The sequence below is a fragment of the Danio rerio genome, chromosome 10 (assembly GCF_049306965.1).
Source record: "Danio rerio strain Tuebingen ecotype United States chromosome 10, GRCz12tu, whole genome shotgun sequence".
Classification (NCBI taxonomy): Eukaryota; Metazoa; Chordata; class Actinopteri; order Cypriniformes; family Danionidae; genus Danio; species Danio rerio.
The window spans coordinates 25478357-25502683 of record NC_133185.1 but is presented as its reverse complement, the minus strand read 5'-3'; the positions used below and the strand labels follow the sequence as shown (position 1 = coordinate 25502683).

Sequence of the window (24327 nt, the reverse complement as noted above, 5' to 3'; positions counted from 1 at the left end):
TTACAGAAAGCTAATAAGGCTGGGGTACTGTTTCTGTGTGCGTGACTATTAAAAGCTTCAAACACATCTAGCAGAAGGAATAAACAACCACTGAATAGACTCTTTGTCCGAAATGGTTAGAAAATTTATTCGCACATGAATTATTTTCTTTCTTACAAAGGAATCTAAGCAGATATTTTAAACATATTTACAAAAAATATAATAAAATACATAAACTTCAGGCAAAATATTTTCAACACTCAAACCCAAAAGTCAACATATAGAGTATATGTATGTGTTGTTTTAATTTTTCTTAGGGTAAGCTTTTTTATTATGCATATATACATCAATTTCTATAAAAACTACTTTACATTTTATAATCACTATACAGTTTGCTAAGGGGGAAAAAGATGAGTTGTCATAAGCTGTCTTTTACTTATATCTATTTGGAAATTAAAATAAGTAATAAAACAGCTGTGAATTATTATTAAATTAATTATTAAAATTTAATATTGTAAGTTATAATACTATTGATCAAATTCTGACAGAAGTCTTGTAGTCTATCCAAGTTTTAAGATATACAAATAAAAACTTGACTTCTAGTTGATCATTTGGTATCAGAAGTGCTTGAAAGGCAAAGGCCTCTGGATGTTGCTTGTTTTACCAAAATAATATATGGTCATGCCTTGATTTTTAATTATTTAATTAGGACAGCTTTGCTTAGATAAAAGTCTTGTCACTTAACAGAAATAATGTAGAGTATAGAATATAAAGTCTTGGTGCAGTGGAAAAAGAATGAATATTGAGTATGACTCCCATGAGCTTGGAGGACTGCATCCATACATCTCTGCAACGACTCAAACAACTCATTAATAAAGTCATCTGGAATGGCAAGGAAAGCTTTCTTGCAGGACTCACAGACTTCATCAAGATTCTTTGGATTTATCTTCAATGCCTCCTCCATCTTACCCCAGACATGCTCAATAATGTTCATGTTTGGTGACTGGGCTGGCCAATCCTGGAGCACCATGACCTTCTTTGCTTTCAGGAACTTTGATGTGGAGGCTGAAGTGTGAGATGGAGCGCTATCCTGCTAAAGAATTTGCCCTCTCTTGTGGTTTGTAATGCAAAGGGCAGCACAAATATTTTGATACCTCAGGCTGTGGATGTTGCCATCAACTCTGCAGATCTCTCGCACATCCCCAAACTGAATGTAACTGAACCCCTAACCATGATTTTTCCTCCACCCAACATGACTGATGTTACTACCTTTAACCACTTTTCCAAATGATTAACAGGAAGTCAAGTTATTATTTGTTGCTTATACAATGTATCTATATATACAGCTATGCAAAAACTAATTATAAGACAACATGAGAATGATCTCAATGATTTATTAGGTGTGAGTTTGAGCAAAATTGTAATATTTGTTTTATTCTATAAAAATCTGCTAACATTTCATCCAAATCTCAAATCAAAATATTGTCATTTAAATAATTTGAATAATAAATTTCATTGTAGAATAAATACAAAGTTTTATATTTTAATATAATTCATTATAATATTTCTGAAAATTATTTCCTTTATTTAACTTTTCTTACCCCAAAACGTTGAAAGACAGCATCATATACTGTATATAATTGACATTGGAGTTGAAAGTATTTCTTAACTTTGTCAGGAGAAGCTTAGATTATGGAAGAACTTTGGGCGTCGAGCTGCAAATCTGTTTTCCGGCTCACTCCCTCGTCTCCTGGTCCCTTCTTTTTCTCTTCGTCTGCGAGCCAGGTCTTCCTCTAACACCTGAAGACACACATACAACATCCGTGTCATATTTTCCCAAACAAGAGGCTTTACAAATCCATTTTACCCTTCTTTCCAATACCTCTTTCCTGCACGCAAGCTTATCTCTCCATTCATTGAGCTCAAGTGTGTGTTCGTCCTCCAGGGCTTTGATCTTTTTCTTCTCCATGTCCACAAGAACTTGAAGCTTCTCATTCTGAAGTACAAAAACACAAACATTTAACACCTTGTGTTATAAATGCAAGTTCTTTCTTTTTATCTTTTACCTTTTTGTTCTAACCATTCATGAGAGCGATGTGCAAAATGTCTATTGTGGAAACTGTTATTATTTCGGACTAAACAACAGCATAAACTTCTATGACAATGATCACCTCAGGATCTGATTATGTGCTTTATCAAAGACTATAGAATACACAAGACATGTCAATTGTTTAGTTTTGAATGGGGAAAAGTGTAACGGTTAAAATGGCGAATGAAGCCCAGCCTTCTAGTACAGGAACCAATCAGTGATCGCTATAGACCAGTGAGAACCAGACGTAAATTTCTGTTGATTTTGTGTGACTCTCAACCGTTTAAAAATTATACTAGAGACCATCGTTTATTTTTATTGTTGTTTCCTAATATGAAATTGAATTGTGTTTTCCAATTCAAACAGAATGCCCAAGCATACTGCCCAAGAGACCTTTCAAAGATAGCCGTCGAGTGAAATGAATTGCTTTAAAGAGACTTTGGCTTTATTCAGTGTTAAATGCTTCTACCATGAGTTTCTATCAGCGACCAGTATTCAATTCCATTAAAACAAAACTCTTCCACCAATCCTTACTTCATATTCTCATGCAATATCTCAGTTTGTCACTAAGCATGTTGCTGAATGAAAGTAAAACTGCAGTTAAAGTTGAAAAACTAAAAAGGATACACCCGAAATGACATGAATCTCCAGAAACGTGAAAATAAAAATAAAAAATTCTTGAGTCATCCACTATAATTTTGAGGCTCAAAAGTTTAGGTTCATGCACTGTATTGGCACTGGTACCGTTTTAAAAGTATTAATTTAGCACCGGTATCGAAATAACCCTAAACGATACCCAACCCTACTGGTTATTGAAAAAAAAGTACTACCATTAGTAATACCGTTTATTTATAGCGCCATTATTCCCATCACTTTTCAAAATATATTTAACTATTATACATATACTTTTTAAAACCTTATTCACTTATTCAATTATTTTTTCTTTAGCAAGCTGTTGCTGACGTACCTGAAGCTGCTGTAGTTCAGCTGTACTGGCATCACATTGTTCCTGCACTGCTTTCAATTGGCTCTCGTGACTTTCTTGAAGACTCTGTTTCTCTTGCTTCTGTCTGGCCTCTTCTTCAGACAAAAGCTAAATATAAACCCAGAGAGGAACAGTTCCATTTTAATCAAAGTGTTATTAATTAACCACACATTATTCTGACACTGAGGTTTCTGCATCCAAACCTGTGTGAGATGTTGTCTCTGCTCAGGGCCGCTCAGACCTTGCTTTCTTAGCTCCATTTTCAACTGATTCAGACGGGATTTTGCTTCAGCTTTTTGGGTCTTCAGGAACGACGCTCTCTCCTGGGCCTGCAGTGACTTCTGCTCCTCCAGGAGAGACTGCTGGAAGCGGGACGCTCTCTCTTTATCCTGCCAGAAGAGAAACAAAGGTGTCACTAAGATACAAATAAACATAGAGGATAAAAAACAAACAGATTGTTTTGGATGTTACCTTGTTATGTCTCTTGGTCAGCTGCTGTCTTTGTAGGGAATATTGCTCTTTCACCTGCTGTTTAAATAGATGATACTTTTCCTGTAGATGGCGCTGTTCTAACTCCCAGATCACAGCTTCTCGAGCTTAAGGAAGAGGAAAATGCATGTTTGGAATCATTTACCACCTGTAAATATGTTTTAATGCCACTGATTATTTGTTTTTACTGTTCATAATGCATGAAAGTATAGTGCACACTTGGGTCAGGCAATACTGACCTAAATGTATCTTAATAGAAATTTAACAATATCTTGGGAAGTGTGAATTAATTTTGGTATCTTGACTGGATTAGGATGGTCACAGATAAATAACTATAGCGGTAAAACCAACACTATTTGCTATCTAGTTCTTGTCTTAATGAGTGAATCATTAATTCATTTTCTTTTCAGCTTAGTCCCTTTAATAATCATGGGTTGCCACAGTGAAATGAACCGCCAACTTATCCAGCATATATTTCACACAGCAGATGCCCTTTCAGCTGCAACCCATCACAGGGAAACATCCACACACACTCATTCACACACAGACACTACGGACAATTTAGCCTACCCAATTCACCTAAACCGCATGTCTTTGGACCTGTGGGGGAAACCGGAGCAACTGGAGGAATTCAACGTGAACACGGGGAGAACATGCAAACTCCACACAGAAACACCAAATGACTCAGCTGAGGCTCGAATCAGCGACCTTCTTGCTGTGAGGCGAATATACCACTCACTGAGTCTGCATCGCCATAATATTATCTCATACGATAATATAACTTAATAACAATAAATAAAACAATAATAAACAATAAAACTTGTGTGTGAGACTAGACAGTAGTCTGAAATTTGATCAGCAGATTGACTCTGTGATTAAGGCAAGCTTTCTTCAGCTTCGCCTTCGCTCTAATGTCAAGCTCTTCCTGAGCAAGGCTGATCTTGAGAAAGCCATCCATGTTTTTGTTAGTTTGTGATTAGACTTCTGGAATGCACTTTATGTTGGAGGTAACAAGCATGTCTTCATCGTTTACAACTTGTGCAAAATGCTGCAGCTCACATGTTAACTAACAGGCGGAACACATTGCACCTATTCTCTACACTCTCCACAGGCTCTATGTTAAGTTTAGAATTGAATATAAACTTGTGATGTTTGTTTTTAATGCCTTGCTCTTTATTTTTGCGACATTGCTTTGCAATCTGCTGATCAACTTCTGCTTGAAGTCCAACGGTCAAGATATAAGCAGTGGGGTGATCGCTCTATTGCAGTGGCAGGACCTAAACTTTGGAATTCTCTTCCTACTGAGCTTCGTACAGTCACTGACCTGCCACTTTTAAAAGCCAAGCATAAGACCCACTTGTTTAAATTGGCTTTTAATGCATAGCAGTGACACTATGTTTTAACGTTTGCTGTATTTTATTGATATTTTTTTGTATAGTTTTTGAATTTAGCTGTGCTGTTTGCTTGTACTTGTGTGAAGCACTTTGATCAACCTTGGTTGTAGTAATGTGCTATATAAATGAAGGTTGACTGATTGATAATATTACAATAAACATGACAAACTACTGTGCACATTAAATATCGAAATAATGTTTAGGATGTAACAAATGTGGCCGATCAGAAACATCATTATTTTTACTTTATTAAACAAATAATACACCATCAACTTCTCCTATCCAGAAAAAGACTGGATGGTCAGTGTGTAATACATTTCCAATATTTGTTTCATGAAGGAATGCTCAGAAGTGTTACAAGACCACCCTTACAAAAAATGGTAACTGCCCAGACCAGAACAGGAAGAAAACCGACACAGACCCCAGAAGAGAGAGTTGTTCTGTACCAGCTCAGGACAGCTTCTCTTCTGGAACAGTGAAGAGACGTGGACCTGCACAGCTCAATCATTCCCATCTTTGATACCATTCTTTCTTTTCCATCGAGAGTCTAGTTAAGTTTAGTTCACCACAAAACCAAAAGTCAACACAACTAGTCCTTTTGCCACCTCAAAAACTTGAAACAACAGACTCCACCCCACTCCAAGCCTCAAAGGACAAAAAGCTGAACCACAAGCTAACCACGTAGGAACCCCCACTCAACAGAGGGAGCTCTTCACATCACAAAAGAATGTAAGTAACACCTCCAGATTGCCACTGAACTGGTAAACTAAATGTAAACCTAACCAAACCATGGAAGGGTTAAATTGATTATTTTTGGCTCGCTTGGTTTGGTCTTATAAAATCTGAGGTTTTTACATCATTACACTTCCTCAAATTCTTGTTTTTCTTCCTTCACTCTTTCTACAACCTGTATGAATGTGTGTTTAGTTCAGATTTAAATTTCTGTTAGATTAGCCAACAAAGTTTCACTTTGTATAATATAGGTGACTGTCCATATTTATGAAAATAATGTCTTAAACTTCGATCTTGCTACCCTGCTTAAACATAAATGGGTTTTTATTTTTGATAGCAACCGCCTTCATTGAAGTCAACTGTCCGTTCAAACGATTGTTGGATGATTTGTTTGTTTGGATTTAAAGAGTCAATTCTTTCGGAGCCCTGTTCAAATTAATCTTCTATTCACTTTTTTCAAATAATTTTTTAGGGGGTTTTCACCTGTATTATAATAGGACAGTAGAGATTTTAGATAGGACAGCATTGGGAGTAGAGAGAGGGCAAGTATCGGCAAAGGACCTCGAGCCAGGAATCGAACTCTGGTTGCTGTGAGTATGTCTGTGCTATATGTCGGCGCACAGTGCTACTATTGGCTATTGGCGCCAATGATCTTTAGTTCACTTTGAGCTAATTCACTACAAGGGTTTCAAAATTTAACATGAAACTTATTTTAGAAAATTATAAATTAACAGACATACTGTTTCAAAATAAAAACTTGAGACATAATATCATACAAACACTTTTTTATTTAATGTTTAAAAATGCAGACGAATGTCAAATATGTGAAAAAAATTGGGCAAATATGTGAATAAATTGTAATTGTTACATTTAACTACATTTTCAGAAATTTATAAATGTTTTAGAGAAATGTATTTGCTAATTATTAATTTGACTATAAAGTTATTTATTTCCTCTCTTGGAATTGAGTAAATGTATGCATCAAGTCATCTTGAACCCACAATTGGCGCATAACTTTATCAATTCATCAACTAAAAAGTGGAAGAAGTTAAAAAAGACCATCAACAGATATGATAAGTATTTTTTTCATTGAGAGTGGCGTACATACCTCGCTTGAGCTGTTGTGATTTGACTGTAATCTCCCACTCCATCGACGCCACCTTCCTCTTATGCTCCTGAACACCCTTCTGCAGAGCTTCATTGAGCTCCTGCTGTTGCTTCTGCAGGAACCGCTGCTCCTACAGCACAAACACACACACACACACACACACATCAAACATCAGTGACTGTTTTCATGCATTTTAGCCTAATTGTGAGTGAGTCAGTACCTCTTTAGGGTCTGCTTTGAGTGCACTGCTTTTGCGGCTCAGCTCTTTCTCCTGCTGGGCCTTGATTCTCCGTGCGTCCTCTCTCAGTTTGGATGTGTGCTCAGCCTCCATTTGACCGCTTTGCTGCTGATATTGTTTCTCAAGTCTTTCCAGCTCACTGTCATAATATTGCTTCTTGCTCTGCAACAGGATTAACACTTGGCTGAGGCTGATAAACACTTGAATATTTAGTGTAAAAGTTCAATTGTGACTGACTTCATAGGTATTGCATGTTCAGTCTGTAGACGGATACTTGACACATCAATCATTTATTTATTTATTCACGGACAATTTATGACACGACATGTTTTGCTAGAGTATGCTATAAAGCTTATTTACATATGTAGTCCCTAGGCTGGAAGTTGTAACAAGTTTAATATAATAAAAAATAAAAAATAGTACAGTATACACTTACAGTACAATACATTATAGTCAAAACAATTAAATCAAATCAGTGGTTGCATATTTGATTTTCTTTAAGACAAACTTTAAGGACAGTTTTATTAATATTAAAAGTGTTACTCTGTCTTTGATATGCACTGGTATTGTATTTCATCTCTCTGCTTCTCTGACTGAAAAAAACTGATTGTCCAAAAACAGCTCTCTTGAGTTTAACTGAACAATCACCTCTAATCGATGACCTAGTCTGTCTTATATTGTCCAATCACGCATTGTTTGAGAGGTGGTGGTGCATGAACATTAAATATTTTATACATTAAAACCCACATCAGCATAAAACAACAAATTGTCGATTGTTAGTAATTTATGTTCAATACAGTTAAAGCAATGATAGCTCCTGTGCTTTTAGCTAATTTTTTTACAGTTTGTTTATAGATATTACACAATTGTTTTAATGTTCGTGTGGGACCAGCTTGTACAATAAGATAAATGAGGGAAAATCATTGTATTCATAGCTTTTAGAAGCAGCCATAGGTAACTCATGCCTGATGTTTCCCCTCAGGCTTGCTCTAGCACTTTTGGAAACCTTCTTGTTGTGTTTTTATTTAAATTAGTGTCAATAATTATGCCTTAATATTTAAAATGATCAACAATATTGATTACTTATACATTAACCAAAATATCTGAGCAATGCTCCTCATTTTTCTTAATGGTAATATTTTAACAATGGTAATAATGTTCAAATGTAGGACTGAATGTGCATAAAGTGCATAATGTTTCATTTCAAAGTAACATCACAACTACTGGCCTGGCATCTACAGTTAAAGTCAGAATTATTAGCCCTCCTGGGATTTTTTCTTTTTTTTAAATATTTAAAAATATAAAAAAAAATTTTTAAATAAAGATGTTTAATAGAGCAAGGAATTGTATCACAGTATTTCCTATATTATTTTTTCTTCTGGAGAAAGTTTTATATGTTTTATTTTGGAGAGAATAAAGGCAGTTTTTAATGGTTTATTATTTTAATTAATCAGTTATTAGAAATGAGCTATTATTTTTAGAAATGTGTTGAACATATCTTCTTTCCGTTAAAGAGAAATTGGGAGAAATAATATATAGGGGCTAATAATTCAGGAGGGCCAATAATTCTGACTTTTATATAGACAACTGTATTTAGCTTAAAGGGAAATATGAATAATTAATCAACTAGTTATATTTTTTACTTTCATTATTTATGAATATTTTATGAACATTTTATTTTATATTGGGTATTTCATCATGTTTAGTCTCAAGCGATTACTGGCTGTCACAGGTGTCACTAAAAACAAGAAACTCTGAATTCAACAGATACTACCCTTTGTCCTAGATTCGCGAACAGGAAGACTAGGTCTTGTAAATTTAGGCCAAGTCAAATTTCTTTTAAGGGCTTTTTTTTTATATAAAAATGCCAAAGAAAACATTACTTTAATGAATGTCTAAACAAAACAATAGGGTTTCAAGTAATTTAAGAGAGCTCAAACTTGAAATTTAGTAAAGGATTCCCCTTAAGCCTTTTCTGTTACACTGAGGATTAATGTTGCACACTATGAGCTGTGGTGTGTTTAGCTTACAGTCATTTCTTGCTCTATATGACGGAACATCTGCTCTCGCTGTTGCTGCAGTTTCAGCTCCAGCTGGGCATGTTCTCTCTGCTCTTCCCTCTGCAAGAGTTTCAGCGCATGCAGCTCCTGCCGTCTATAAACACCCGAACACATTTAGAATGTGACACTTTCCATGTACACCATAAAGTTACTTAAAAAAATGAATGTTCCAAGCTAAAAAAAATTCACAATGATGGCAAAGAAACATTTTTGATTCTCTAAAGAACATTTTAGGGGTCAAGTTTTTCTTTTTGAAGAACATTCTGTTAATTTACAGAGCTTCTTTATTCTTGTGGAATGGAAAGTCTCCATGGGAGTTAAAACGTTCTTCATGCAACTATTGGTGTCAACCTTTATTTTAAATAGTGTAAAGCAGGGGTGTCCAAACTTGGTCCTGGAGAGTTTATATCGAACTTGCTTCAATACGCCTGCCAGGAAGCTTTTAGTATCTCTAATAAGAGCTTGATTAGCTGGTTCAGGTGTGTTTGATTAGGGTTGGAGCTAAATTCTCCCGGACACAGGCCCTCCAGGACCGAGTTTGGACACCCCTGGTGTAAAGCATAAAGACTTGTTACCTGTTGTAGCGCATTAGTTTTTCTTTGCTGTCTCCCTCGCTAACCACTTTGGAAGTGGTGACACTGACTTCACGACCATCCACCATAAATTTGCGGGTCTTTTTAACGGTCATCCTGCTGGGATGCATTTCCTAAATACCCCAAAATAAATAAAAGTTAGGTACATGTTGAAATTGACTGTTTGCTAATGTCTTAAGCACATTGCTAGTTTCAGACTCACCCCTTCAAACCCAGGAGACATCGGAGGACTGGTGGGAGAAAGAGGTGGTATCATGTCCTCATTAGATTCTTTATGTGTGGATCCATTCGATTCATGTGGTAGAACTGAGTCTGAATCATTCAAGCCATTTGCAAGCTTCTCTTTGTTTTTGTCATCCTGAACTACAAACATTACCTGCTTTTTCAGCTTTGATTCAGAAACAACGGTTGTATCCTCAACAGCATCCATTGAATCCTCTTCTGTGGTCTTGTGAGTTTTATTAGAGATTTCTGGAAACTCTTCTTCAGGTTCTTTTGAATCTGTCGCATCTTGAGCAACTCCTTCATTACTCGTTTCCTTTTCTAAATTATCCTCTTCCTTGTTTGACATCTCTGGAGTCTGTGAATCAGTAATATTTGTTGTCTCATTTTGGATTGGCGTTTCCATCTCTTCATCTGATTTTCTGGAGATCTCACTGTTTTCGTTTATTGAGTCTACATCTTCATGATCGTCCTTCATGGTGTTTTCTTCCTTGCTTGTCGAACATTCCTCCTCTGTTGTTTCCTTGTCTTTTTCACTGCTTTCTTCTTCCTCAGACTTTTCATTGTTTGAGTTGAAATCTTCATGTCTCACTACTTCACTGATGACTTCAGTAAAGTCCTCGCTCTCTACCTTCATGGCAATGTGATCTTCTTTGATGATTGTTTGATCTTCTGTCTCTAACAGTCTTGATTCTTCCTCTGTTCCTCCATCTGTCTCCAGTTCTTCAACTGTTTCTTCAGTTTCCAAAGGTTCAGTTGATGGTTGTTCATTCTTAAAGTCAGGAGCTCTTTCAGGAAAAATACTCGAAGGCACCTCAGGAGTTTTAGTATTATCTAATGTGAAAGTAGACGTTTTCAAAGGACAGGCCAGATTAAGGTAGTCATTGGGATTTTGCTCATTCCTGTTAGTTTTTAAAGCTAGTGTTGTTTCCAAACACAAAGCTACAACCTGTGTGCTATGTTGATGTGTTGCATCTTTGTCAAGAACAGCAGGTATTTGGAGGGATTTCCAAAATGTTTGGTCATTGTCAGAATTTGTCACAGTGCCATTTCTTTTCTCAGCAGCTTCCGTGTCCTCTTTGGTAAGACCTAATGTGTCACTTTCAGAAGAAACTGTTGTGTGTGCTGGTGCACTGGAGAGATTTGAGTTCTTGTCAGTTTCTTCTGTATCAACCTCATCTTTGATGTCAGCAACTTTGTTACTTGGAGCATCGACTACGTCAGGTGTTTCCTCTTTTGGTTTGGCAGTGTTTTCACTTTCAGTACCATCTGAAGGGCATGTTCCCACACTTTCAGCTGCACTTGAATCTTCTGAGTTTTTAGTTAACTGAACTGGTGAATTGTCACCCCAGAATCCAGATTTGCAGCGACGGGAGCCGCCAGACAGAAACGAAAGGAGATTTCCTGGAACAGAGAGGCGTCTTGCCCTCTTTTGAGTTTTGACCTGATTAGTGGCCTGGGAAGCCCTACGGGTCACCTTGACCTCAGGATTTAGCTCTGAGTTGATGGGGGATTGAGGAACAGTGTCCAGAACCGAGGTCTTCTTTGGGGTCTCAGGTTCTTGTGGTCCTTGTTCTTCTATTGCTTGTTCTGGTCGTGGCAGTGTTTTCTCGGATTCTGTGGTGATTGTGTCTTTCACGGAGGATTGGATATTGAACAAAGACTGTTAAAGTAAAGATGCAGAAAAAGATGCATTAATCTTATACTGCAAAGGTGTCAAAGTCAATTCCTGAAGGGCCGCAGCTCTGCACAGTTTTGCTCCAACCCTAATCAAACACGGCTAATACAACTAATCAAGGTGTTAGAGATTCTTTTGAACACCTCAATGATTTGGATCTGCTATGTTTGATTAGGGTTGGAGCAAAATTGTGCAGAGCTGCGGCCCTTCAACAATTGACTTTGACATTTATGTTTTACTGCTAGACCTCACATAATGTTTAACATAACTAACAACATGTGAAGCATTTATATGCAAAAGTGCTTTCTAAAATGTTCTTCTAAAAATAGCATTTTTTTCTGGCTCCTATGTTTATGTTCAGTTATTACATTTTAAATGGAATGGAAAGAACGAACCTAAGCATAGCCCTAAAAGTGAAATTACTGATCCTAAACACAGAAGCCTTTGAAAAATGCTTAAGAAAATTTCAGACAGCTTTTCACATTGAGAAACAAAAATAAATTGTCACCAAATGAGTCCATAATTTAAAAAAAAGAAATGTTTCGATAAAGTGTTGTAATTAACATTAAGATTCTTTAACAGATCCATTATTTCACTTTAGAAAACAATGGAAAAACTGCTAGTGTCAATTTTTTTGGACTCTCAAAGTGTCACGTGACAATGACTTGCATCTTCTTGGTATTTTTGACATTTTTTTTAAAAAAGCATGGCAAAAATTGTGAATCAGTTAAATAATTTTAATTTTGGGGGAATTAGAGTTTAAATTAATAAATGTGACCCTGAACCACAAAACCAGTGTAAAGTTGCATGAATATAACGGAAGCAATAGCCAAAAATACATTGTATGAGCAAAAGTGATACATTATTTTTATTGTATGACAAAAATAATTGGTATTATAAGTAAAGATCATTGTTCATGAAGACATATTGTAAATTTATTACTGCTGTTTTATACAAACATAATTTCCATTGCTAAGAACTTAATTTGGACAACTTTCAAGTACATTTCCTCATTTTTTTATTTTGAACCCTTGGATTACAGCTTTTCAAATGTATTCATTAGGGATGCACCGATATGGATTTTTAGGCCGATATCGATAACCAATGATTCTTTAGATTTGGAGGCCGATAACTGATATATTAGCTGATAAATATAAATATCTTAAAAATGTTATATTTTTATACAGTGAACAACTGGTTTTATTTTTAAAACTTCATAATTTGGAACAGATCTTAGAATAGCATAAAATAATACCATATCAAAGAAAAACAGAGCAATTATTTTAAAATTGCAAGGTGATTATATAGACCTATATTCAAGATTTCACATAAATCAGCATGCCAAAAATAGATTTATTTATTTTATTTTTTTTAGGTTAAATAACAAAACGAGAGGCAGACAATTCTTATCAATGACATAATCTATTGGCTTAAATATATCTGCCTAATTTTGATATCAGACCGATAACATTAAAAATAGCATTTATCAGCCAATAACGATATGGCCGCTGATATATCGTGCATCCCTAGTGTCCAGCTTTCAGATATTGTATAAATCTTAATTTTCAAAAAAATGTACCCTTATTACAAGTTTTGTGGTCCATGCAAATATTATGTTTTTTTTATGTGGACATCAAACCACATTTTAATACATAGATAAACATTTAATAATTGCTTAATGTATTCTGTGCAAGGAATAATTTTAATTATTGAATACATTATTTCTATTAATGCCTAATTAATACTCACTCATTTCATCAGGGGTTACCACAGCAGAATGACCATTTTAAAGGAATAATAAATTAATAATATTTAATAAAACATTATGTTTTTAATTTTTTCCTTTGAAAAACTCTGACTTTCCTATAGTAACACTTTTTATCTATTCTCTATTCTACTGTCTACTCTGTTTCTACTAGGGTTGGGCATCTAAGCTATAATGCCGATCCGATACGCATCTCGATACAAAGAATACGATCCGATATATTAGCGATACATTTGTGACATATTGCGATGCAACACGATACGATTCACACCCATATCACGATACGATGCGATATTTCAGCACTAACTAATTAGATCAAGTTTATGAGATGATGTGAAAGAGGATGCTGTGCCATTGAATGAGTTTGATTATTTATAAACCAAGCAAAACCAAGACTTTTTTTTACAAACTGGCTCTTCTCTCAGAGCCAGAGTGTCAGTTTACAGTAGAGGGCCATTTTAGAACATATAGCACATATTATTTAAGTATTTTCAAGATAAACAGAATGTATAAGTGCAATATATATTAAAAAAATATGTATATATTTGCACTCTTTCAACATAAATAAATTTAGCATTGCACAACAAGAATTGTGATTTAACTTTTCAACTATGAAAACAAGTTTTACAAAGATATGTTTTGCCACTGATTATTCAAAACTTAAGGTTGTGAACTAGCAGTGTTATGCTGCGTTGAAACATCACTGTCACTGTAAACAACAGGCTAATAAAAATATAACAAACCAGCAATCTTCTTGCTGTGAGGTGGTCAAACTACCCACTGTGCCACCGTGACACCCAATTATTTTTATCATTATTATTATTAATATTATTATTATTATTAAATAAAAATTAACAGGAGGAGGTGTTTAAAACCTTCGTTCTCCGTGACACTAGGCTGAATATCTTAGATGAACAATGCAATAGCATTCGTTATTGGCGTAGAGCGAGCAGAACTGTTGCGCATGGAAAAAAAACTTGCAATGCTTTTCTCACCACTTTTGGAACTGGTTGAAGCAGTGCGAAAGCCGGGGATGCAGAAACACTGGAAGATGCTTCCACAACAACACCGTGGCGCCGCTTCAAGTGAGATATCAGATTAGTCGTACTGCCCGCGTATTTTACAGATGCGCGGCACATTTTGCAAATTGCATCTGTCCTGTCATGTCGTCCATCCTTAAATCCATAATGTTGCTTGCCATACTTTAGATTTAAAACTCAGTGGGGAATATGTTTGTTTTGCTTCTCGCGCTTTCTGAGGGCGCACCACTAGCTTCATCCGCACACCTGATACACTGAGTTGTAATGTGTGCACATCCGCAAATCCGTTGCTAAGGCTTACTTTATGTAGGTCGATTAAATTATGCGCCAAAAACAGGTTGACAACACTTGTTAATAAATAAAAAATACATTCTATATTAAAAATATAAGCTGTATCTCGGAAAAATCGATGCATCTCGCAAAAACCGATGCATCTCGATTTGCTTCCAAAATTTCATTCATCCTCTGCTGCTCAACCGATGCACTCGCATCGTGCACGCGCATGACCGCGTATCGATACATATCGGTTAATCTTCCCATCCCTAGTTTCTACATATATACGTGTGTTATAGACTACTTTAACTGGGAAATCTATTTTTGCACATTTCTGTTCTGTTGCTTTGATTAATTCTATTATCCTCATTTGTGAATCACTTTAGATAAAAGCCTTTGTAGCCAGATGATTAAATGCAAACGTAATCATCAGTTATTAATTGCATGTTAATACCTCATTTTCTACGACCTCAGTGACCTCTGCTTTGGCCTCAGCGATGAGCTCTTTTAGCGCTCGTCCATCTCGTCCAGCATAAGAGAACGGGTGAGCCATGAGCTGCTGGGTTCCCCATCGAGCCTCCGGGTTCTTCTGCAAGCTCCTTCGAAGGAAGTCTTGGAAATGTGACGACCTGGTTTTAGAAATCGAGATAAACCTTTAAACGTAAACCACAGCAGGTCTAGTAATGGGATGAGGAAGTGAAAACCCACCACTGGCGAGGATTGGAGAGTGTTGGTGGAGGAGATTTGGTGATCTTCAACAGGACCCTCATTGGGTTGAGTGAGTGATGAGGGGGCTCCATCTCTGCCGCCTCGATTAAAGTGATTCCCATTGACCAGATGTCAGCTTTAGAGGTGTAGGGATTGTCCTTCGATGTTTCGCACATGATCACCTCAGGTGCCATCCTTGAAAGACAGAATATGCTGATCCAGTGTTTCTTTAATAGTGACAGAATGTCTACTGATGTAACTTTTTAAACGTTCTAACATTTGATTAGGGGTTTGTTAAACTAAGGACCTGCAAAGAGAGTGCTGAGGGGTTTTATGGAAATGTGTATTGAAATAAATAAATAATACGGCCTATTTAGTTTATTCAATTCACTTATAGTGCATGTCTTTGGACTGTGAAGGAAACTGATGCCAACTGACCCAGCCAGGACTCAAACCAGCGACCTTCTTGCTGTGAGGCGACAGTGGTAACCACTGAGCCACCATGTCGCCTATTTATTTATTTATTTATTTATTTATGATTTATTTCATTAATTACTTATTTAATCATGTATTTATTTTAAAACCATCTAATAAAAATAATCAAAACACAACTGTATATTCAGATTATAAAATATCCTTAAATATATGACCATTATAACAATAGTAACAATAACAATTATAGTCTTTAATTTGATTTATGAAAAAAAAATCATAAAGTTATTCAAGAAGAATTTTATGAAAGATGTTGGTTAATATGATTTTAAAATGACCAGAAAAAAATGACTATATAGGTAAAAAAAGATCAACTGTTTATTTTAAAATAAAAACAAAATTGTACACAAAAGAAAATTAATTAAATAAAAAATAGAAAAGATTGCAATAATTAAGGTAATAAATTAAATTCAATCATATAGCGCTAAGTACATGAGAGAGAAAAATAGTAACTGTAATTTAATAGAATATAAATGTTTTCCAAACAATATTTGTAATATTAATATTCTGACAAGAACCAACAGATACATTTTATAAATCACTCACAAAGATATTAAATTGTGCAAACCATTTTAAAGTATTTTATAGAAACAGTAACCCCCACCAAAAAATAATAATAATACTAATTTTACTCACCCTCATTTTGGTATATTCAGTTGAAGTCAGAATTATTAGCCCCTCTGAAATATTAGCCCCCTGTTTATTTTTTTCCTACAATTTGTGCTTAAAGGAGAGAAGATTTTTTTCAGCACATTTCTAAACATAATACTTTTAATAACTTATTTCTAATAACCAATTTATTTTATCTTTGCCATGATGACAGTACATAAGATTTTACTAGATATTTTTCAAGACACTTCTACACAGCTTAAAGTGACATTTAAAGTGCTTAACTAGGTTAATTAGGTTAACTAGGCACGTTAAGGTAATTAGGCAAGTTATTGTATAACGATAATTTGTTCTGTAGACTATCGGGGAAAAAATATAAAGGGGCTAATAATATTGACCTTAAAATGGTGTTTAAAAATTAAAAAACTGCTTTTATTAAAGCCAAAATAAAACAAATAAGACTTTTTCCAGAACAAAAAAATACTATCAGACATACAGTTAACATTTTCTTGCCCTGTTAAACATCATTTAGAAAATATTTAAAAAAGAAAAAAAATTTAAAGAGGAGCTAATAATTCTGACTTCAACTGTATGTTTTTTCACATACTGTATATACGAAGGAATAAATGTTGGCAAATGTATATGAGACTCACCAGTATGGAGTTCCAATGAAAGTTGATCGTTTCTGCAGAGTATAGTCATTTTTTGCAGACACACCAAAGTCAGCTGTGAGAAAAATAAATTATAATACTAAATTATTCTAATATTAATTAGAATAATTAATAATATTATTCATACTAAATAAATAATAATAATGTGTGTGTATATATATATATATATATATATATATATATATATATATATATATATATATATATATATATATATATATATATATATATATATATAAACAGATACAACACCTCCTGTTTTATTTGTATTTCGTCTTGAAGAAAGGTAAGTATTTTGTACCTAGTTTGACCTGTCCATCCATCGTGAGCAGAATATTGCCAGCCTTCAGGTCTCTGTGTATGATGTGGTGCTGGTGCAGGTAAAACAGAGCCTGCAGAGTCTGCCAGCAAACCTCACTGATCTGCTGCTCGGTCAGGCCTCGCTCCAGCTCTGTAACGCACACACAAACAATACAGACCATTTTGAGGGATGTAAACAAAAACAATAGTCCCAACATATTTTCTGTTTTGCATTTTTAATTTCTATAGCTTCAGAGAATCTAAAAAGAGAAACATATTGATAAATAATGTTATAATAGCTGTTTTAACAGTAAGATATGATTGAATTGCCTCTTGTTACAGTTATGAAATAGTTTGATAACAAGCAGGAAATGTTCATGGGCCAATGACATCACCACATTGAAATGGTCTATAAGATGATGATGACGATGATGTCATGCATATACTTCTGTAAACAATATCTGATCAACACTCACCCAGCATGATATCATCCAGAGCTCCCCCGGGACAGTACTCCAGCAGGATCTGCACAGAGGAAGCACTCGAAATTATGTATTCAATATTGTATGTAGCATTTATAAGTTGAACACAAAAATAAGATATTTTGAAGAATGTTAGAAACCGGTAACCACTTACATCAATAGCAAGAAAAACAAAAATGAACGTCAATGGTTGACATTTTTTTTATTGTTTATTTTGTGCTCAACAAAACAAAGAAACTCAAATGGATTTGTAACAAGTAAAGAGTGAGTAAATGATGACAGAGTTTTCAGTTTTGGTTGAACTATCCTGCAAAACAAACACCAGGAAACAGATTTCTCACCCAGAGCCAGCCCTCAAAGAAGATGGCGTCCAGCAGGGAGAGGATGTTCGGATGTCGACAGGCCGCTAAGATGTCTATCTCAGTGATGTAGTCGTCCAGCTGCTCCTCACTGCGCACTTCAATCACTTTAACAGCTCCCAGCACTCCTGTAGTCTGATTCTGGGCCTGAGATCAATACTACATACTGTAATACTTGCCTTTGACACTTTGAAGTGCAAGAAAACAATCAACAATGTTTATGCTGGAAAGGCCACAGTGCAAAGATGTGCACAGCACAGAAACTGCAAAGTTGCAAAGTGCTGTTCATTTTAAGAGAGGTATGAAGATGAGTAGGTTGATTATGTGAATATTCTAACAGGAAGCCATCTTTAATCTTTCACATTTTGGTTTAACAGGAAGTTGTCAAACCGCAGCATAGCCCGAAACCCCCATTTTCTGTCACCTTGGAAACCTATAAATAAACAACGGCGTGCATGTTTTTCATACTATATTTTTAATGTTTCCATTCTCAAAGTGAATGTGTGAGACATCTGGTTTCCTTTGCATCTATGTTTTCAAATTATCAAGTTATGCTGCTTGATATTGCAAACAGGCGTGTTGCTTTATTATTTTTATTTATTATGGCAATCTTAAACTGCATTTTTACTGTGAGCATTTAGCAAGTTAGTGTTTTCTATGTTGTTAATCTAATAGGCATAACTGTATCTGCTAATGAATCAGAAGTCTTATAGCAGATCCAAAGAAAATGTTTGCTTAGTGTCTCTTTTGTTGTTATGTTTTTATAAAAAAGGAAAATAACTTTACTATATACACTACCAGTCAAAAGTTTGGGGTCAGTAGAATGTTTAAATGTTTTAAAATAAGCTTCTTCTGCTCTTCAAGGCTGCATTTATTTCATCAAAAATACAGTCCAAATCGTGAAATGTTATTGCACTATAAAATAACTGTTCAAAAGTATTTCATCATTTAATTTAATCATTTATTCTTGTCATTTTAAAAATATTTTTTTAGCTTTATTACTCCAGTCTTCAGAGTAACATGATCCTTCAGAAATCACTCTAATATTTATTATTATTATTATTATTATTATTATTATTATTATTATTATTATTATTATTATTATTTTATATTATTATTGTTGTTGTTGTTGTTGTTGTTGTTGTTGTTGTTATTATTATTATTATTAGTAGTAGTAGTAGTAGTAGTAGTAGTAGTAGTAGTATACTACTACTACTACTACTACTAATAATAATAATAATAATATTTTTATTACTACTACTATAGTAGTAGTAATAAAAATTATTATTATTATTATTATTATTATTATTATTATTATTAATGGTAAAAGTAATAATGAAGTAATAATTTCATTTGAAACTACATACAATATGAAAGCAGTGATTTAAAAACTTTTATTAAATATTTAACAATTTAACAAATATTTTACAGTTAATAAATGCCGCCTTGATGAACAGAATCATTTTCTTTAAAAAAAATCTGACCTCAAACTTTTGACCTGTAGCGCGTATCAAGTAGATTAAAATACCTGTACATTACTGAAACAAGATTAGATAAAATTACTGTTAGAAATAATATTAAATTAAATGTCCACAACAGACCTTTAGCCAGGGAGAGTTCAGGCGGTTTGAAAGACACAACCCCCTTCTGAAAAAGTCCGGAATTTGGCCCTATATTTGCTCATTTGTCCCATTTTTGACAATATGCCATAATAAATTGTGAAAATAACAAATAAAAGAAGGCTTTTGTTATTTAAATGGGTAAATGAGCTGTTGAGTTTGTTGGCCTTTATGCTATAGTTTTTAATTTAGTTAATTTAGTTTAATTTTAATGTTTTGTTTTTTAAGTTTTAACAGTTTCCCATTTTTGTTGTTTTTTTATAATGGATAATAAACTAGCATTAAAAATAACTAATAATAATAATAATAATAATAAGAAGAAGAAGAAGAAGAAGAAGAAGAAGAAGAAGAAGAAGAAGAAGAAGAAGAACCTCGAATAACTGCAAAAAAAGTTAATAGGCTGGCTACGGGCTTACATAATTTTAACGGTAAATAGAGTTTGAGTAACCTTTAAAATCACTACGACAGTAGGTGGCGACGTCAAGTGACTCGATCATTCACTCAAACAGTTGAATCGTGATTCATCTGATTCATTTTAAACGAACATCAAACTCGACAGAAGAGGCCCCAATTGAGTCCTGTCTCCTTATCGTTTGAAATAGCTGACATTACAAAACAGACTAGGTAGGTTGGTTACTCAATATGCCTACGGACTTACAACACAATGGTTTATTGTACTTTGTGTTCAAGTAATTTTATATCACTCGTTTGCAGCCCTTGTGGTAATCAGCAGATGTGAATCAATTAACTTAGGCTATAGCCAGGCCTTCAGGAATTATCTCTCTTCATTATGAGAGTGTCGTTACATTTGTGTAGATTCGTGCTTTAAAAATGTCAGTGTTGCCAAATCTGATCAAAACCTCCTGCAGAAAAAAACAAACAAACAAACAAAACAATACAAACAAGCATAGAATATGTTATAGTGTGGTTTTTAAGAGATCTGTAATAGGCTTTCAGGACTTACTATTGGCATGTTTTTAAATGATATTTGTACTGGAAACCATTAGAAACTCATTTGAAAACCATTAGAAACCATGTGTTTGTTTGTTTTTGCAGTAGGGTAGTTTAGTTAATCCAACATGAAGAACAAGAATTCCACAAGATTCAACAAGAATGAAATGTAAAAGTTTAAGTCAGCTAAAATTGGTCAGTACTTTAGCTGAAAAGTCAGTCTGAAGAAAGAGGGATTTCCTTGAAATGACAGATAAGATAAAACTATGTGAGTATACCGCCAGGTTTTATTTTTAAAAAAATATTTAAATAGCAAATTATAAATATATTACAAACATGTTGTTTTACTGAACTGAAATAATCTGAATCCCTTACCTTATAGACCTTTCCAAAAGCTCCATCTCCTAGTTCTCCCAGAGTCTCCCACGACTGGTGTGGATCCACATCCCTCTTCAGGTTCTCATAATGCCTCACTCGCTTTTTCTCCACACCTAGCCGAAAGAATCGCATCAGGAGGGAGGCCATCGCTCCCTCCTTTCAAACTCACCCCAAATCCGTATGAAATCCCAGTCTCTTTAGTAAACCAGTGGTCCTCAACGTCTAGTTCAACAATGAAAACTCCTCAGGCCTGCCCAGAACTCAAAACAACACACAAATCGAGTCTCACCGAGGTGAAGATATGCTTTTGATTTTCACATCTGCCCTCATGCACACTTTACAGCAAGACAGGAAGCTGCAAGTAGCAGCCACATCCTTTACAAATGTGGGCCACAATAATGTATCTGTTGCACCTCGTATTTAGAAATGTAGTTTGTGCACTCTATTGTAGTGCATCTGTGAGAAGCAAAACATATAGAGGCATACTTTCAGCAAACTGCGAATATCATGGCCCTGTGTTTACTAATGGTTTAAAAATGTAAACTTGGAGTAAAAGTATTTTGGGAAGTCCCCAAATTAATCACACATACTAATTTAAAATCACCCACGTTTTTCTTTTTGTTTTCAGTCTGGGTCAAGAAACAAGTCATCAGTAAGATCATTTTCCACAGTTAGCTCTGTTTACTGACATGTGTAGGATGATCTGAGAGGTGTAGTTCTACACCATCACCACAAGATGTCACTTTAGTACCACATATTAACGCTTGAAATGTAAAATAATATTTAGAAAAATGTATATTTTTGAATGGAACAATTTATTGAGCCTTCAAAAAAAGCCTGTACAGAATCTACATATTTTTTGTTCATATTTTATTAATCAGACTTTGGTGTTTTAAGTAACCAAACTTTTAAGATCAATCCTAAATCTCTGCCTTGCTTAAAAGACAGTATCTCAACTTATTTGGCACAATTTCAGGGGAACACTTTGGTGTCATTTTGGTATAGTAATATCTGGCAATATTGCAATGCGGGCAACGCACCTAAACGAACTGACAGTCGGCAGTCAAAAAGGAATGAGAAGAGTTTAACTGAGGAGAACATTTGCGATAAGATATTATCATTATGAAACGGCCAAATGCTATCAAAAATGTAGCATAATAACCCTTGTTTAAAAGCTCATCTGTAGAAATTAAAATGGCCAGGATGTAGAATATCCTATGTCATTTCATTAGGTTAACCCTTATGTTTACTGATGATGTTTTCATTCACTCTGGGTGATTTTGAGTCTTAATTTGGCCATAACTTTTTCTGTTTCAGCTAGGGGAAAGATTCTTGGTAACAAATCTTATTTTAAGAAAATGCTTTCAATTAAAAAAAAATAATAAAATCAGCGATACACTCTGGGCGAATATACCTTTTTGTTAAGTTGGGGATGAAAACATCCACTGAATAAAACTGCTGTAAAATGCATCAGATACAAATTTTGTTATCATTTATTTGCATAAATCTGTTCATCCACCTCAGTCCTGATCAAAACTACTAAATTACAGGATTTTAACTTTTTAATGGCCAAATTCATAAATGATGTTATGATTTGGTGAAAAACCCAATCATTAGTAAAAATCCTGTAATTTCTAAACAATTTAGTTGTGTTGATCAGAGCTGAGGTTGATTAACAGATTTATGCAAATAAATGTAAAATATATATTAATCTGATGCATTTTACAGCGGTTTCAATTCAGTGGATGTTTTCATCCTGCACATAACAAAAAGGGTTGTACATTTGAACAGTGCACAAGGGTTAAATAGTTAATTAACTACATTTGAAGTCACGTAAATTAATGAAATACTTGTATAAATCATGTAGTTTGTAAAAATCATGAAATAAGTAATACATGTCATTTGTTTTTTTGTACACCGAATCTTATAAATAAAAATCTTTACAGCAAAGAAAATGAACGTAGCCTTCTGCTACATGAAACAAAACTCTAACTTTTTTGTAGACGTTAATGCAACATAAGGCCATGCTTGTAAGACATCAAAAACTGAGTGCACCATTTCAATGAACAGATTGTTCAAAGTTTAGTTGGCTTTCATGCGAGACAGTTAAGAAAGTTCAGGAGTCTTATGACCAGCATCATCATGCTACTGTACCAGCATGAGCAGTGAGTCCTGGGCTAATGCTCCACTGAACTAATCTGAGGAATGGGAACTTGGATGACATTCCTGCTAATCAGCTTGTTTAAACAGTTCAACTAAAAACACAGAAGACATCTCCAATTGACCATTGAACAGCATTCCAGAGGAATCATAGGATCTGTGCAAAGTACATGGTGGGAAACTGGCAAGACTTGCTTTTCAGTTTCAAAATTCACCTCAGTTCAAAAATTAAAAACACAAAATAATTGTAAGGAACTTTTAGATTTTTTTTGATAATTTTTTTACATTTTTGGTTATTATTATTAAACACAAAAGATGTATTGAAAAAAAATGCTGAAACCAGTAACCATTTTTATGTTTTCAAGATTATTAAAAATATTTTTTTTTGTGTTTTGACAGAAAAACTGAACAAGTCAAGGCTGAGTAAATGATGACAAATTTGTGTGTGTAAAGTATCCTTATCAACTTTGCATCCACTCAAAAACAAATTATTTTGGCATTTGCGTTCTTTTGCAGAAGTATATTGATGTAACACAAATGCTTTGTGATGGATGTAAAGCTTCGGGTGTAAAGAATTTGATGTTTGCAGCATAAGGTAATGCAAAAAAGGTGTAGAAAATGCAATTGTCTTGTGAGTTTTTGTGATCAACAGCCAAGCTAAGTCAGCAAGTTTTCAGCACAAGCAGACATGAGAATACTAGTAGTTGGAAATATAAGTGTACATAAAATCTTGATCTATATTTTCATGAAATGCTTTTTTTTTTTACTAAAATTAAAACTGAATGAGTTTTTTTTTTAAATAGTATAACATACTTTTTATTTTTTTTTTTTGTCAGTCAGTAGCCTAGTCGTGGTTAGTTACCAATTCTTCCCCTCTCTCTATGCTCCATACTTTCCTCTTTGTAATCTCCACTGTCCTATAAAACCCCCTAAAGAAATATTTTTAAAAAAAT

General features: G+C 34.4%; 1 protein-coding gene across 2 annotated transcripts; it reads right to left on the bottom strand.

Annotated features, from left to right (window-relative positions):
• Positions 1 to 96: 96 nt before the first annotated feature.
• si:dkey-81j8.6 lies at positions 97 to 22574 on the bottom strand. 2 transcript variants are annotated; one of them, XM_021472247.3, is made up of 17 exons: positions 21212 to 22574; positions 18249 to 18413; positions 17902 to 17950; positions 17427 to 17576; positions 17108 to 17180; positions 15354 to 15548; positions 15100 to 15274; positions 9870 to 11552; positions 9650 to 9780; positions 9045 to 9168; positions 6997 to 7176; positions 6777 to 6906; positions 3525 to 3649; positions 3257 to 3442; positions 3036 to 3161; positions 1862 to 1975; positions 97 to 1779 (listed from the first exon to the last, which is right to left on the bottom strand). In XM_021472247.3, the coding sequence occupies exons 1-17, from the start codon at positions 21359 to 21361 to the stop codon at positions 1654 to 1656; spliced, it is 3882 nt and encodes a 1293-aa protein (XP_021327922.2). In that variant the 5' UTR covers positions 21362 to 22574; the 3' UTR covers positions 97 to 1653. The 2 variants fall into 2 exon arrangements, with proteins under 2 accessions (XP_021327922.2, XP_073770738.1); XM_073914637.1 differs by lacking the exons at positions 15100 to 15274; positions 15354 to 15548; positions 17108 to 17180; ... (2 more) ...; positions 18249 to 18413; positions 21212 to 22574 and adding an exon at positions 14328 to 14859.
• Positions 22575 to 24327: the final 1753 nt, after the last annotated feature.